A 17,330-nucleotide genomic window follows, 5' to 3' on the forward strand; every position below is an offset into this window, starting at 1 on the left:
ATGGTCCCCAACCCACCATTCTTTTGGTTATAGTCTTTTTGGATTATCTTTGGCTACCTCTTGGTCCCCATGTTGACTTCCTTCTTTTTTCCATTGCTTTCCCTACCTTATTCCTGGCCAGGGAGTGTTCAAAGAAACACACATTATTTAAATACTGCAATGTATAGAAGGCTGGCCTTGGAGATAATAATAACAATAACAATAATAACTAGCATTTATATATAGTGCTTTAAGGTTTTCAGAGCACTGTATGATGTTATCTTACAAAAGTTTTATGAAGTAGGTACTATTTTTAGCACCATTTAATAAGATGTGGAAACTGAGCCTGAGAGAGGTTACTTACCCAGGGTCACCTAACTAGTGAGTGTCCAAGGTAGTTTTTTAATTCAAGACTTTCTGAGTCCAGACTTGGTATCCTAATATCCTATCTGTTATGCTACCTATCTTTTCTCTGACATTTACTGGCCTTGTGATTATGGACAAGGCACTTACCCTCTTAGTGTTCTAGACAGTTCTTTAAATTATAAATTACAGGTACATTGCTGCTCTGCCATGGTAGATGGACTTTCCAGACGGGTAAAATCAAAGATCCAACTTCCTTACTACTCCATTCTCATTACCTCATTCTCATCTGCCTCCATAAAAACAAACTGAATTAGGACAGAGTTAGGAATATAAGTCTTTTGCAAAAGCAAACAAACCAAAAAACAAAACACACACACACAGACCATTTCAAAGCCAAATATAAAAGACATTTTTAATTACTTGATTTATCCATATATACATTTTATACTTCTCTATCCATATAAGTAAGTTTTATACTCATGGATATGTATATTTTTTCAGGTTTATATTACCTGTTAAATTGTTATACATGATTAATATAGATAATTCAGTTGATCATAATTTAAGATGGTGTTAGAAGTGGCAAAGGATACAGATAAGACATCTGGATATTAAGAGATTTATATTGCAGAAACATCTCTTCAGACATGCCTGCCAAAACCCTGAAATTCAGGGTCAGTGTCAGAAGCCAGGTATCTGCCTGGATGAGGTTCAAGGAAAAGATCTGGAAACTAGCCAGGGCCTCCACTATGAAGGGCTTTCAAAACCCACAAGGCCAACCATGGATCAATTCGCCACTTCATAAAGAGCCAAAATAGAGACTATAGAGCAAGCGTAATATTATCCAGGTTGCTTAAACTAGCCAGCAATCATGCTGCTATGTTCCATGTGAGCTGCAAGCAACAGAGAATCATTGGGAATTACAATTAAGCAATGTGGTCCCGAGAACATCTGTTGCTATTGCGAGGTCTTTGCGGGCAATTCTTACACAAAAAGGGAGCAGTTTATATAAATGGTGCAGCTGGGGTGGGGGTGGGTTCTTTGACTGTGTGGCTTAGTGTAATATAGCCGAAGATACAACATTCCACCTAAAAGGCCTATAATATTTTTAATGTTCCTCTTCTTTTCTAGTTGAATGAGAAAGCACAGTCTTTTTCAGGACTTACCTAAAATAATAAAATTAATTGGCCATTGGGACCCCTACTCAGTGAATAGACACATCCTTCACATTGGATTTTGTTCCATCTTGTGATAAGTAAGCTACATTTGCTGCACTTGTACATTTTTTTTCCCTTTCAATATCCATAGCAGATGGTAGATTCTGTGGCTGCCAGTTCTCTCATAATGCAGTTGCAGAAAATAGAAGGCACAGACACATGAAGACCTCTGGTATTACACAGCTGTAGGTTTGCAGACAGCTAGAGAATCTGCTATTCATGAAGGCAGGGATTTCATAAAAACTATGCTTGTAGAGATTGGTCACCTGTTTTTTTTTTGTTGTTGTTGTTTTGTTTTGTTTTAAATAAGGCAGGGCCACTCTGGCCTGGTCTCTGCTAGAGCCTTTCTGCCCAATCCTTTTGGAAGGAAATTAAGATTTGATCAATGAATGGTTTTGGTATTGGAATCTTTAACATCTGGACTGTTGATGTGCCACCATCTGAGATTGGCATTGGCTGAAAGTTACCGGTATTTGACAGCTGTTTGGTGGCCTGTTTGAGAAGTGAGCTGGTGGTCTTTGTTTAGGTGTGAATAGAATGTTATCCCTATTCAGTGCTTCTGTTACTATTGGCAGTCTCAGTGGAGGGGACGAAGGGTTTGATTAAAACTGAAGATGAATTGTCCTCTGATGCCTCTGGGAAGCCCTTTGAGAGTAGAGGGAAATAGACAGACTGGAGAGGCTGTCTTACATTTGGTGCCTCTACATGTATTCCCCCTCCTCCCCTTTTATTAAACAGATCATCTGAGTCTGATTGAAGAAATCCAGAAAAATGTGAAATTCATTCAAAAACCAATGATGATTTTTAGAGAAATCATTAATTGGAAATATGAATCAAATCATCATGTATATATTAAGCCCCTATTCTATTCATCACAGTGCCATTTTCCCTGATTCTTGACTTCAAGAAACTTCCATTTTATTTGGAATATATAAGATGTACCTAAGAAATGACTTAAAGAACAATATGAAATACTATGTAATTGCGTAGTAATCCAGAAAATTCTCTCTTCTGCTTTTAATATTATAAAAATAAATAAATATAAATTATTAAAAAATAGCACAAAATTAAACAATTGGGAATTAAATCATATACTCAGATTTGCTAATGAATACATAACATTCTCTGTTCTGATTTAGGAAAATGTCCTGGTGACTATGGAAAATCAGCCCATTTAATAGTGTTAGAAATAAAATTTCATCAAAATCTTGTTCATATATGATTAAGTATTTGTAAATGAAACATTTTCAATTAAACCAGAAATAATAAATATGCCAGAATGAACCAGAGAAGACTTGTAAAACTATGCAATTCTTGAAAGTTTCTGTGGATACTCTTTAAAGGGTGGGGCAAGGAGGGAGGAAAGAATCAAACCCTTCCAATTTCATCTTAATTTTAAAACATCCACAAAAGACAATATCTTTATTTCACTTGTAAAAAATGTTAATTCTCTAGTTGAGAGGATCAAAATATAATTTTTGTGGTGACATTTTACTTGTCCAGTATCATTGGAAAATTAATTGAACATAGGATGTTTCTATATAATTCAAGCTTACTCCATTAAGCAGCGCAACTTTTACATTTTAGGCATTTTGATGGGAATATTTATAAAATATATACATATATTTTACATGCTCCCTTCCCTAATGAATTGAATGTTAAACATGTACTAATTAAAGATGGGTCTCACCCAGAGGGGAGTGGGGCATGATGAGTATAAAAATGTTGCAACATATAACCAATGAGGAACTTCAAAGAATAAAAGATGTCATCAAGGAATTGTACGATAGGTCATCATAATGAATATCAGTAAGTACACTGTGCTAGTTAGCCCATCAAGGCTTGTATAATAGTTGACTTCCCCTGACTTGATGGTAGATTTCTGGATAAGTACACTCCCTTCGAAGCACATGCAGAATACTGCAGTCTCTGACCTAGAGTTGTAAATTCACACAATCAGGCAGATGCTATTGATCATCACTAAAAGGAAGCCAGTCAGTAGTGAGAATATCATAGATGGTTATTTATGGCTCTGCAGTCTTAGCATAGATGAAATATAGTGTATTAGGGTAGAAAAATCCCTGAAATTGGAGGTACAGGACCTTGAGTTCAAATTCTGTCTCTATTCCTTCAATATCTGTCTTACCTTGGTCAAAGCACCTAACTATTCCAGATTTTCTCATAAATGAGGGGTTTAGTAGATGGCCTTTAAGATTCCTTTTAGTTTTAGAGATAGAATTTTAGACATTCCAATGCAAGGCTTACACCAACAAAATCCATTTCTGCTCTGATGCCATCTCAGAAGTAGACACTTATCTAGCATCAGACTTCTTACTACTTCCCATATAGAACGTATCCATAAAAAAGTAAAAGAAAAAGATCTCCCCCCCCCCCCCCCGGGGGAATATAGTTGTCACAAAGTTCATGCAGAATAGCTAACCACAAGAAAAGTTATCTATCAATGTAATTGTCTTACAATTGTATGTAAAAGAAGGAATGAAGTTGGAAATGCTCAGGACATAGTAATAATAGTGAGAAACAACATTGGACAGTGGAGAACTGAGAACAGGGACTTCAAGAAACATTTTTGTATCTCCAACATCTAGCAGAGTTCCTGGCATACAGTGACATATGAATAAAAGTTTAATTTAAGAAGTGCTGGTTGATCGATGGAGTGAGGTGCCTCTTCCTGAGTTGATGAGAAAAGTAGCTTTTCATAGTACATAAGGTGTTGAAATAGAAATTGGGAAGACATGGGTCCAAATCCTATCATTTATAGCTTTATGACACTGGGCAAATCACATAATCTTTCTGACCCTCAGTTTTCTTATTTTTGAAATGGGGATAATAATATCTGTGATATCTACCCAGAGAGTTGTGAGGCAATACATAAAAAAAGTTGTTTTGCACATTTTAAAGTGTTCTGTATCAACCCCAAGACCTGCAAAAGAATAACTTTGGAGGAACCTGTTTATCTGTAATATTGATTAGTGTTAGCCTTACTAGTATAGCCATACTTCATTCCCTAGCCATCTCTTCATCAGCTGCCATATTGTTTTATGCATACCCTTAACCCTCTTATGGTTAAGGTTCAGAATGGTAATTCTGAAACCATAATCAAGTCAATTTTGTCATTGTTCCTGGAAAAGTCTATTAATCTATTGCTTTATGGATTTACCTATCATCCTTGTAACTCTCCAAGTTTATCCCTCCCTGGTCATTGTTCTTTTATGTGTGCTATCTTCCCTTATTTAAATGTAAGCTCCATGAGGGCAGGGCAAGATATTGCCTTCATTTTTGTATTTGTATCCCTAGACCTTAGCACAGAGCTTGGCATGTGGTAAAAGCTCAACAAACACATTTACATTCATTTATTCATCAGTCATTGTATAAGCTTCAGTGGGCTTGGATTCATAGCTTATTGAGCCTTTACCTGACATACATGACTATCTGAGAGAACTAGAGGCTTGGCCAGTGCCTATGGTAGTTACATTTTTAACAGAAGCTACTGTTATACAGTGAAAGAGTTCTCTTCAAGAGTGAGTGCTTTTTAGCTTGAGGAAGTTACACTGAAATATTATTAAATAGATAATTATAATCAGATTTATCTGTTTTTGGAAGATCTTAGGAAAATAGCAGAGTTTAGAGAAATTGTTCAAGCAAATAAGAGTGACCATTGTTTTGAAAATTTTCCCCCCAACAATTTTTTTGGATTTATGTCTGAAGAGTTTGTTGAGAGCTTGCTCATAAAGTTTGTCTGTGCTTCCTACCCCTGCCTCAAAACTTGTGCACTGAGCCTGAAGTTTTTATTTTTAATATCCAGCATTTTTCACATTATAATGGGCTTTTAATCCATATTATTGAGCTGAATCAAATTAACATTTCACTCCTTTGTTTTTCTTTTCAGTGTGACAAAATTAAACAAGAACGGGATGAAGCTGTTAAGAAACTGGAGGAATTTCAGAAAAGTACGTAGACATTTCAGTTTCCTTATTATAGTAGAGCATCACAGGGGACTAAGCACACTCACTCTTGACATGCGTTACTTGCAGAGAAATACTGATCTATTGTGATAGGCAAGTCAGTCATCCTATTTTTCTATTCTATTTTTCTTATCTCTATTTCTATATTATCCATTTCTGTATCTGTATATTTCTATGATCTTTAATTATATCTGTGTCTTTATCAATATCTATATTTCTATGATCTTTAATTATATCTGTATCTTTATCAATATCTACATCTCTCTATCTTTGTCACCTCTATTTATCATTATATCTCTATCATCTATCTATTCCTGTATTTATATATCATCATCTATGTCTGTATCTGTGTCTATATCTAGATAGCTATTATTTACATTCACATCCATGGCTATATATGTATCCCTATATAATCTCTCTCTCTATATCATCTTTATCTCTATAATTTCTATCTATCCATACTCATATCTATAGCTTTATCATTTACATGTCCAACATTGACATCTATAACTATAATTATATCCATTTTGTTTTTCTGAAACAAGAAAAGAAGGATAACTTGATGCTCTTAACCCATGAAAGTTAGTGGCTGGTGTATAATTTTCCTTTACAATGCTATACCTCTGTTGCTTCTCTTTTCTTCAGGATATGACATGACTGAGCCACCTATGGTGAGGCTTTAGAGGGAGGGAGGGAAACGGTGGTTGAGGTAGGGGGGAATGAGTAGGTAATGACCTCAGCTGTCCAACTTCTAATGCTCTCTCTCCTAGAAGCAGGGCCTATTCTCCAGCTGACTGAAAAACACTACAATATAATCAGGCTCTTAGATTGTATCCTAAAGTGTTTTTCTCCTGGTAACTGCTGCAACAAAACATTTTATCTGTGTTTAAAAAAAACACAGCAGTAAAATCCAGTATTGTAGTTAAATTTCAATAGGGCTGGGTTATTTCATGGTGTCTGGCAGCAACAAAGACAAGCTGAGGAAAGTGTCGTTGACATCCCATATCTTTTGAGACCAATATACTGTGATGGAAGCATCTCTTATTTAGGAATGTATGAATTATGATTGCTTAGGGATTCCTAGTCCCCAAATGCAGGATTAATGGAACATTCTCACATTCGTATTGACATTGTGTCATATTTGAAAGAGTTATTATGACAGCATTGACAGTATCTCTTATCATTAATGTGTTGGAATTATTGATATTTTGTTGACTTTGTGCTATATGCAATGGATATCGTTCAGGTTTTTATACCTGATTTATTATTCTTGGGAGGGAGAGGTAATAGTGGGGATCATGATCCCCTCCAGTTGATCATTACTATAACTTTTACTTATTATGTTACCGTGTCTTGCCATTTCATCATTCCTTCTTCTTTGCTCCCTCCTCTAATCTGAACAGAAATTCAGTATAAAAATGAGTATTCTCACTTGAAATTACCTTTTTTCTTTGAGGAAATTGGTCCTAATTAAGTTTGGGGGTTTGGGTTTAATTTTGCTACATACTAGATTTGTGAGTTTTAAAGGTTAAAAGAAAGCAATGAAGATCTAGGTTAATTCGGGTTAATGGCTTTGTAAATATTACAGTGCTCTAATAAAATGATTATTATAAGTTGAACCTGCCAGTTCTTGAACTCTGCTGAGTATAGCTTTTGAGAACCAGGGTCACTGATGTAAAACTTTAGAAAAATGCCCACTGGTATATTTACCTTGGCTACATTTGTAAAAAGGGTGCATCAGACAGTATTATGCATGTTTTGTATTGGTGCCAGTCCCCATTTTCTCCTTATCTGGCCTGTCTCATCCTATTCGCCATTGTAGGCCAAAAGAACACGAAGAAGGACCTGTGGTACATTCTGAGGTTCTTTGGAATTAATTTAAACAGATATCTCAGCCCCAAAACCGATTCCCTTTGGGCCTGTTCTATGTCTAGAACTAAAGTTCATGCTTATTTTTGTGGGCACGTATTAATTTTCAGAGCTGCCTTTTGCCATGTTTTGTGATGAGAATGGTACCATGTGCCATTTTAAAATGCATAGGCCTTGCCTGTATATATCCTACTGCCTGGGAGAAGTTTTTCTCAAAAAGACGTCTGATCTTTGGTGTCACCTTCCAATTGGAATACACTTTTGACTTCTCTTCACAATAAAAACAACAGTAATCTCTACCTTCTTAGGAGAATTAGAAAATTGTGTCTCACAGGAGAACATAATTTTTCTCTGGTTAGATCTTTGCTGATCAACAGAATATTAATAGTTGTGCTTAAAACTTATTATAACTGGTTAAAACTTATAACTTCTTAAAGTGATAACTATTTAAAACTGGTTTGGAAAAAAGTAGTAGTTAACATCTAGGATAAACCTATTATAATGTTTGTGAAATTGATTTTTGAAAAATATATGTTATGAGAACTATATTTCAATATAATTGATTCAATATAATTTAAATCTGTCTTATGCATTCAAAAGCATTATTATGGGAAGGAGATCCATAGGCTTCACCAGATTGCTTACAGAGTTTGTGATATTAAAAAAAAGTTTAAGAACCACTGATCTAGGGGATTTTATTACTGTATTTCTGTTCTTCTATTTCCCTCTCTCATTCCAAATATACAAAAATTTCATGTATGTGAATTCAGTGCAGTTTGAAGTAGGTTTTGTCATACCCAGCCTGACCAGAAAGTTAAGAGAAAGGTTCTACTAATTTAGTACATAATCCAATGAGAAAGTTTCTTAGTAAGAGAAGAGTTTTGCTAGAGAAGACCTGAACTTTCAAAGGAAATAAAAAGACAAAACAAAAAACAAAACCATGCCATGCCTGAAAGAATAGCAGACATAGAATCCTGGGCGGGGGGCAGAGAGGGGTGGAAATACCATGAGTTTGTGCCATCTAGCTAAGTTTATCAAGTTAAATTACATGACAGCTTTTTACAAACTGTTTAGAAAATAAATGTTGCTTTCTTTGTGTGTATCTGCTAGGCCTAAACTTCACTACCTTGAAATGATCTTCTAACTCTTCCCTAAGTAAGAATGTTGTTGAATAAAAAGTCAAATTCCTATGAAAAGTGTGGAGTGTTTATGTTTTTGTTATGATACTGGAAATACCAAATTGTGGCAGAAAATGTCAAGTAGTTAAGACTAAAAATTCAAAGTAATATTTGATGTTGTAAAATTGTATAGGTTTCTTTTCTCTTCCCTTCACATTTTTTGAAGAACATACCTTGTAAACATAGTGATAAAATGCCAGGAATATTAGGATTTTAAGGAAATAATAGAGCCTATTATTTAAACTACAATATAAAAGGCAATTATATTGATGAAGAGCTACACGGGCTTTGTGTCTGTGAATAAACTTGGCCTGTACTCAGCTTTTATTTGTTCTTCTGGCATAAACACATATTGTGTGTGATTCCAGTTTAATGGGGACCCGTTTGTATGCCAAGCAGCTGCATTTTAGGCCCTATTGCGTGATTTCATAGCTCTCTGAAAATTGGTTCTATTCAGAACAAGAGATAGAAGGGGAGGAGGGGGGTGGTGAGGAAGGGGGGGGGGAGCTTCAACACACAATCATTTCTTTTCAATTGGAGCCAGAAAGGTTGATGACAACATGACCATTGTGTTATAATGATAAGACCACTAAGGCATCTGTACCTCTCATCAAGGCTTTCACACAACAGCAGATACAATTTAATTCACTGCTCTGTCAGCAGTGCTGATACCATTATGCCGTCTGTCTCCACAGTTATAATCACTGTCCTCTGAGAAATGCAGTTGAAATGATCTTGAGCAGTCAAAGAAACTCTCAATTACGGCTGCCACTTCCAATGTGTCAGATTGTGTCTTATGCACTTGGTACAATTTTCACTTCCAATCCTGTTTATTTACAATGTCTACCAGTAATTACGCTTAACGTGTCATTTAGTGAGGGTGCCCCTGCCAAGGGGATTGTTGGGTGCTGCTGTACCATTGAGTGGGAGTTTCTCGAAGTCAATGCCATCAGCAGCTTTTAGTCCCTGATGGGATGCAGTAGTAATGTTGATAATGCAAGTATCATGCTCATCAAGTCATAATTAGATGCCACTCAAATGTGCCACTTGTAATAACAGTGTTGATTCATGTTTTTCTCGGTGACTGCAACTACTAATTAGTTAAGTGGTTTTTGGTTGGCCTGCATTTGCTGCAGATTATTATTACCCCTGAAAAAATGTCAAGGTTAGAGATGTTTCTGGCCACTTAGTGCTGCTTTATGAATTTGAATATTAACATAATAAGAACTTTGGACAGACTTAGGAAGTAATACATTTTTGTATTTAATTTGGAGAGAAAATTTTTTCCCTGAGTTTAATCATAATTGTAGGTTAATTAAGCTTAAATGAAGCAAAAGTAATCTCTTAGTTGTGTGACGCAAGCCCAAAGCCTTCTGCCTAACTTTGGTAGGCTTCACATTTGGGTGTTCTGTGATTGGGTGTGAGTGATGAGAGTCAGTAAATCCATACATGTCCAGTTCTGTTTATGACGGTATGTTTTCTTTACCGCCCCCCCCCCCATGGGAAAAGTTGTAATTTTTCTTCTCTGGACTTAAAAAAAAAAGCATTTAACTAGTTCAAATTACTTTGAGCCATCAGATACAAAATTTAATAAAGTAGGAAATATTTTTAATAAACTTAGGAAAGATTTAATTTTAACAAACTGAGGAAAGTTTTAAAATGAGTATTTTTTAAGTAGTGGTAAAGCATTGAAAAAATGAAAAAAAGTTCAGTTTTTGTTCTAATCCTACTAGATGTTATGTAAAAGTTTTTGTTCTGTATCTGATTTCATTGACATATAGAACAAAGTTACCTCATTCTTGTACTTTTTCCCCTGGAGTTGTAATGCATTGCAGTAACTTCTATGTCATGAATTCTACAAATTAAGAATATTTGACAATGGATTTTTTCCTGCCTTGCTTAATGCTACCACATGGCTACTCCAGCATGATATGATCAATGGGTACTTTGGGCAAATTGTTTATTTTCCTAGTGCAAACCTCTTAATTTTGATTAACTGATTTTTCCCCTTGAATCCATCTATAATATCCTGCCAGGAAGTGTGTATCATGTTTGACATTACTCTTTAGTTAAAAGAAAGAAACACTTCCTTTATTTAACATAATATTAACAAGTTTTCTTATTGCTTTCCAAAGGGCAGTATATTAAATATGTATATACAATGTGTATATTCTATGGAAAACGATCAATTTAGACATTTTTTGTTTTCCTCTTCAAATGAAAATGTTTCCCAATTTCAGCAAGTTTTAATAGTTTGTTTGTTTGTTTGTTTTTTAACATTTTTAAAGCAGTTCTTAAAGGACTAGCTAGTAAGAGAATTATGACATTCACAATCATGGGACATGAACCCCTGGAAACAGCTGACTAAATTTCTAGTGCTATAAACATTTTTTCTCATTTTTAGTTTCTCACATGGTTATAGAGGAAGTAAATTTTATGCAGAACCATCTGGAAATAGAGAAGACTTGTCGGGAAAGTGCTGAAGCTCTTGCAACAAAGGTGAGAATATTTAAATGAAAGCAAATAGCCTGACCTTTTATTACCTTTTCCATTCTTTAAAAAAATTGCTTCTTTCCCTGCATAACTCTCTTTCTTTTTCTCTTTCTCTCTTCAAATTCTGATTGTTTGATCATGAGAGTAGCTTGATATAGTTTAAAAATAATGAAAATGACAATACAGATATCTCCTATAAAGACACAAACAACTTTGAACTTTGATTTTAGGAAGAGCACCTCTGAGTATGTGTTTCAGCCTTTGTTTGCTGATGAAGACATAGAGTTCCATAGCAGTCTGTTGAACATTACTTTCAAATGTGTATGCATTTGGGTTAAATGATGAACAAGTTTAAAATCAACCTGGTATGACATAAAAGAATAATGAGCATTTCGTGTTTGAATCAAATGAAAAAGTCAGCCAAAGCATTACATTTCAGGTGATTGTTTATGAAAGCAAACAGAGGACACACTAAAGGTGACCTCCAGTACTCTGCTGATTGCTTCTAGCTGATGAATTTACCAAGTGTGTAATTTTCTATATTCCATCTCATCAGAAGTACATTATTATTAAAGAATGTTTTTATCTCTGTCTTATGTATTTTGGGTTGGGTAAAATGCATCTGAGCCACTTCATCAGAAAATGGATTACAGCAATTTTCAACCAAATTTCATTAGCAATGCGGGCTGTGTTTCTTTCTTTTTTTCTCTCTCTCACCCCCTCCTCTTAAAAGTACGTCTTTGGATGTGACAGAAATCCTACCAGCAAGAAATCTCTTTAATTTAGATGCATTAGCAATGTATTTCCTGGAGTATTTACTTAATTGTTTGTATAAGGACATTACATTAGAATTCATAAGATATTTAATCAGAGCCTAACTAAGAAAATGAATCTGTGTATGTAAACTTGTGCTCTTCTGATATTTTGTTATCAAGGTAGGAGCTTTACTGGCCTGTAGCTTTAAAAAAAAACTAACACTTTTCCATCATGTTACTTTGCCTAACATGACTGGAAATTATTTGTATTTGTTGATGAAGAAATTCCTTCCCTGTTTCTTTTTTTAAAAACATGTAGGAGGAAAGATACATTCATAGCATAGCAGCTGCTTGAAAATCTCTGGAATCAAAGGATGGAACAGTTTTTTACTTGCTTTTTCTAGATTAACAAGTGTGCCTATTACAACCATACAATCCCAAAAAAGCACTGTTAACTATTAGCAGTAGCTGAATAGAATAGTCATAAGGTCATATAAGCTCAGGGTTGAAAGGAATCCCAGAGTTCATTTAATCCAGCCTTTACTTGTAGCATGAATCCTTCTACCACATCCCCAACAAGTGGTCATTTTTCCTGGAAGTCTTTGCTGGAAGATCTGTGATGTGAAACTCACAATTTCCATAGGCATCCCTCCTATAAGTTTGAGATAAGATGTCAGTCAGGTCTTAGCCTATCCTGGTGGTACCTCAATTGAGTTTGTGACTTTAAACAAGCCATTTCGCCTCTCCTCTTTCATTTTGCTAGGTGTATGTGAGTCTCCCTCCCAGCTCTAACATCTTACAATTATAAGATTTAGCCTTCCTTAGGAAAATTGCTTTGCTTAGACCCCTATGATCTGAAACTGGAAGGAAGTTCAGAGGTCATCTGGTATAATCTCTCTCTGAAGCATGAATCCCCCTGCAATATACTTGATGAATGGCCATCCAACTTCTATTTGACCCTTATTGCTTATGTCACCACTCTAAGCAGCCCTTTGCAAAGGTAGATCATTCTGCAACAAACTTGTATCACCAAGATAGATTTTATACTTGGGTCAAAGGTAGCATGTGATGAAGTCATTATCCCTGGAGCTCTTAAATCTGTTAATCAGAGAACTGTAAATTGAAACAACTTTAAGGTACCACCTTATGCCTATAAGATTGGCTAACATGACAGAAAAGGAAAATGACCCTCATTGGAAGGGATGTGAAAAAATTGTGACACTGAGATACTGTTGGTGGAGTTGTTTACTGGTTCAAGTGTTCTGGAGAACAATTTGCAATTTGCCCAGAGGTTGATAAAACTGTGTATACTCTATGACTCAGCAATACCACTACTAAGTCTGTATCCCAGAGAGATCAAAGGAAAGAGAAGAGGATTTGCATGTACAAGAATATTGATAGCACCTCTTTTCTTTTTGTGGTGGCAGAGAACTGGAAATTGAGGGGATGTCCACCAATAGAGGAATGGCAGAAGTTGAATGGGATGTATGATTGTGCTGGAATACTATTGTGTTATAAGAAATGATGAGTGGGATGGTTTCAGAAAAGCCTGAGGGCACCTATGAAATGATGTTATGTGAGAACAGAACCAAGAGAATGTTACATATAACAACAATATTATAATGAGCAACTTTGAAAGGCTTAGCTACTCTGAGGAAGACAGTTATCCAAAGGACCCATAATGAAAAACGCTATCCACCTCCAGAAAGAGAACTGATGAACTTTGATTGGAGAAGGAAGCATACTTTTTGTCACTTTACTTTTCTTCCTTTTCTTATTGCAACATGATTAATATGCAAATATATTTTGCATGACTTCACATGTATAATTTATATCACAGTGCTTGCCTTCTCAGTGGGTAGAGGAGGAATGGGAGGGAGGGAGAGAATTTGGAACTCAAAATTTTTTAAAATGAATGCTGATAAATAAATAAATAAAAACAAAGAAACACAGATAGAAATGGCAAACACCTAACCATTCATATTGTGATGGTATCTTAAGGAAACCATTCAGGCCTGAAATTCAACCAAATTGGACTTATATTAGAAATCTGAATTATAGAATCTTAGTAATGTTGGAACTGGATGGAAACCTTGGAGATCACTTAATCCAACTTTTTCACTTTACAGGCAAGAAAATTTTAAGTATCAGATCAATGAACCAATGAACATTTATTGAGATTCTGCTATGGGCCAGGCACTGTGTTAGGTCCTGGAGATAACCACCACCAAAATGAAATAGTCCCTGTTCTAAGGGAGCTTAAATTCAATCTGTCATGGGAAATAACATGTACAAACAAAGTAAATACAAGGTAATTTGGGGGCTGGGGATGGTAGCATTTAAAGCTAGGGGAATTATGAAAGGTTTTATGTCGGATGTGACAAATTGAACTTTGGAGGAAGCTAGGAATTTTAAGACTCACAGGTGAGGAGGAAGTTCTTTCCAGGCATGGAGGAAAGGAGATAGGAGACAGGTCATTGTGTGAGGAAAAGGAAGAAAGCCAGTTTGGCAAGGTCAACTTATTCTTTGGAGTCTTACAAATGCTTTATGCTTATAAGGATATTTCTGTACCTGTTTGAACTGATCCTCTATAATTTCCTTGACTGTCTCTTTTCTAAGCCTTAGGCCCATTGCTCAACTCTCCTTCAGCTCTAGTGCCAGATTCAGCTTGCTGCCCATCCCAAACTGGTACTTCTCTACTATGTAAAAAGTGCTGTCTTTGGATAGAGAAGTATTTTGGTGGAAGAGAAAATAAATGCTTAGGTAGACTATTTTGGTTGAAGGAAAATAGATTTTATTTATTTTTTGTTTTGAACTTGTCAAATATTAACAAAAAATTCTGTAAACAAAGAACAGAAAGAATATTGCATTTGAAATGCTACACATTTTTTTAAAGCTTGCCTTTCTTTCCAAAATTATGAATAAATTCAATACAGTTTAACACTGTCTTCTTCTGAACATACTTTGGAACATAAAAAAATTTTAATGCTACAGTTATCTTTTTTTTTTTAACCCTTACCTTCCATCTTGGAGTCAATACTGTGTATTGGCTCCAAGGCAGAAGAATGGTAAGGGCTAGGCAATGGGGGTCAAGTGACTTGCCCAGGGTCACACAGCTAGGAAGTGCCTAAGGCCACATTTGAACCCAGGACTTCTCATCTCTAGGCCTGACTCTCAATTCACTGAGCCACCCAGCTGCCCCCAATGCTTCAGTTATCTTTCCCTTCCTCCCCCCCTCTTTTTCTTTCTCTCTCTCTTCCCCCCTCTCTCTATTCTCCTCTTCCTTTTTTGGAATAATTATTAGCTCAAGCAATACTTCTTAAAAGGAAAGGAAAGTAAGTGATTTTTTTTCCAGAAAAAAAAAACCCTGTATCACACTAAATTTTTGAAGTTAGGTTTATAAATTGTGACCTAAACCTTTCTGTAAACAAGTAAGTTTACAGAACTTAAACAAAAAATTCTCTTTTGAGAACCCAGGAAGAGAAGCCTAATTTTTACATAAGCAATCTTATAGAATTTATTAATAAATAGAAGTCCCTATGTGTATATTCTTATAAATTCTATTTTAAGAGAGACAGTTTTAGGTAATTGTGGGTTGCTCTTCAATTCTCAGAATCCTCCATTATAACATAGAGATCTAAGGAGGTTTTTTCTGCTTCTGTAAATCATAACTGGTGATTCCTTGGAGAGAGACTATGAGGCAACCAGAGGAATCATCACCAATCAGAGAAGCTCTTACTACTCCATTACACAAAATTATCCTCTAGCTATGCTAGCAGTGCACTCTCTCATATATCTTCCTCCCCAAATCTATTTGGATTCCAGGTTCTTAAGACTGGAATTAGATCTATAGCAAGAAAAGGAGCAAAGAGAATTGGGTCTTTCCCTGAAGAATCTTCTTCTCAAATGGAATTCACAACAGATTGAAATTCATAAATGGTTCCCAATCTCCCAAAGGGCTTCAGTTATGTTCCTGATGGGGAAGGGCTAGTATCCAATGTGTCACATAGAGCAATAGATATGAAATGGGAGGCATTTAAGGGGCCATCTTGTCTAATCTTTTCATTTTCTCTATTAGGAAACTGAAGCCTGGGGAAGTTAAGTGTTTGCCCAAGTAGACTTTCCCTAATGATTTCTCACATAACTATTAAGCATCAGATTACTGCTGGATTTGAACTAATAATATCTAGCATTTACATGGTGCTTTAAGATTTGCAGAGTACATTACAAATATTCTCATTTTATTCTCTAACAACTCTGGGAGGTAGGCACAAGTATTCTCCATTTTATAGATGGGGAGACTGAGGCAGAGGTTAAATCACTGTTCTGGGTTTACACAGCTAGTGTCATAGGCTAGATGTTAACCTAGGTCTTCTGTCTATTGTATCACCTATCTGTCTGCTGACTCAAAAGCTCTTTCTATTCTGCTCCATTGGTTGTGTCCATAGTTACATATGTCACAGGTAAATGTCACAGTCTGACTCTAGCCTGCCAGGGCAGATCAGAATAACTAGTTTGTCCATAACTTAATGTTCTGTTTATTTTTTAATTCCCAGTGTTAATGATTCGTTTCATAGCTTCTCTCCTTAGCAAATTAAACTTTTCACAGTTCCCTAAATCTCATATTTCCTTAAGAGAAGTTGATTCAGCAAACACTTTAATATGTTTACAATTATAATTAAGGCATATAAATTAATTTTGCTCTGGATATTGACCAGAATTTTGTCTTTAGTATGTACACACCCCTTTTTCTCTTTTTTAAAACTGATGTTTTGGTTTCCTATCCTCTGAAACTTGTGGTCTTAAAGAGTTGCCTGGCACATTGAGGTTAAGTGGCTTTTCCAGGGTCTAAGAGCTAGTAACTATCAAAGGCCAGGCTCAAATTCAAGAGTTTCTGATAGGCCACTCAGTCAATCAATAAGAATTTATTAAGATTCTGTGCAAGGCACTGAGGATGCAAAGAATGAAACTATCCTTAGCTGTGAGGACACGTTTTAAACATGGGGAGATAGCAGACATATATAAAAATCTACACAGCATAAATGGAAAATGAGTAAATACAAGTATGCACAGAGGAGTTAATAGAGTATATATTGGGAGGAAAGGCACCAACAGTTGTGGGGATCAGAAAAAGCTTTGTGCAGTAGATGATGCTTGAACTACAACTTAAAGCAAGAGAGGGACTCAGAAGCAGGTGAGTGAATTCCAGGCTTGGAGGATGGTCAAGAGCAAAGATACTAAGAGTGGAGATGGAGTGTCATGAGAAGGAAAGTTTGGCTAGATCTCAGCATGCAGAAGGAGGGGAGAAGTGATGTCTAGAGTGCCTAGAAAGTAGTTGGGGCCAGGTTGTAAGGGTTTTAAAAGATCAGCTCGCTCTCTAGTTATATCTTTTTACTCCACTACAGTGTACCATCTCTGTATATCTAGATATGTTTATAAATAAATGATGCACAATAAAGATAAATATAAACTCCTATATTTGGCCTTATG

At 35.7% G+C, this 17,330-nt stretch overlaps 1 protein-coding gene across 3 annotated transcripts in view; it reads left to right on the top strand.

The window, feature by feature from the left end:
- The window catches only part of SHTN1 (shootin 1), a 116,805-nt gene that overhangs the window by 28,691 nt on the left and 70,784 nt on the right, over window positions 1-17,330 (top strand). For all 3 annotated transcript variants that reach the window (XM_007478928.3, XM_007478930.3, XM_007478932.3), the window contains exons 3-4: window positions 5,470-5,530; window positions 10,997-11,091. In XM_007478928.3, the coding sequence (XP_007478990.1) occupies window positions 5,470-5,530; window positions 10,997-11,091 (156 nt within the window). The remainder of the gene's footprint in view (window positions 1-5,469; window positions 5,531-10,996; window positions 11,092-17,330) is intronic.

This window comes from Monodelphis domestica, chromosome 1 (assembly GCF_027887165.1).
Source record: "Monodelphis domestica isolate mMonDom1 chromosome 1, mMonDom1.pri, whole genome shotgun sequence".
NCBI classification, from domain to species: Eukaryota; Metazoa; Chordata; class Mammalia; order Didelphimorphia; family Didelphidae; genus Monodelphis; species Monodelphis domestica.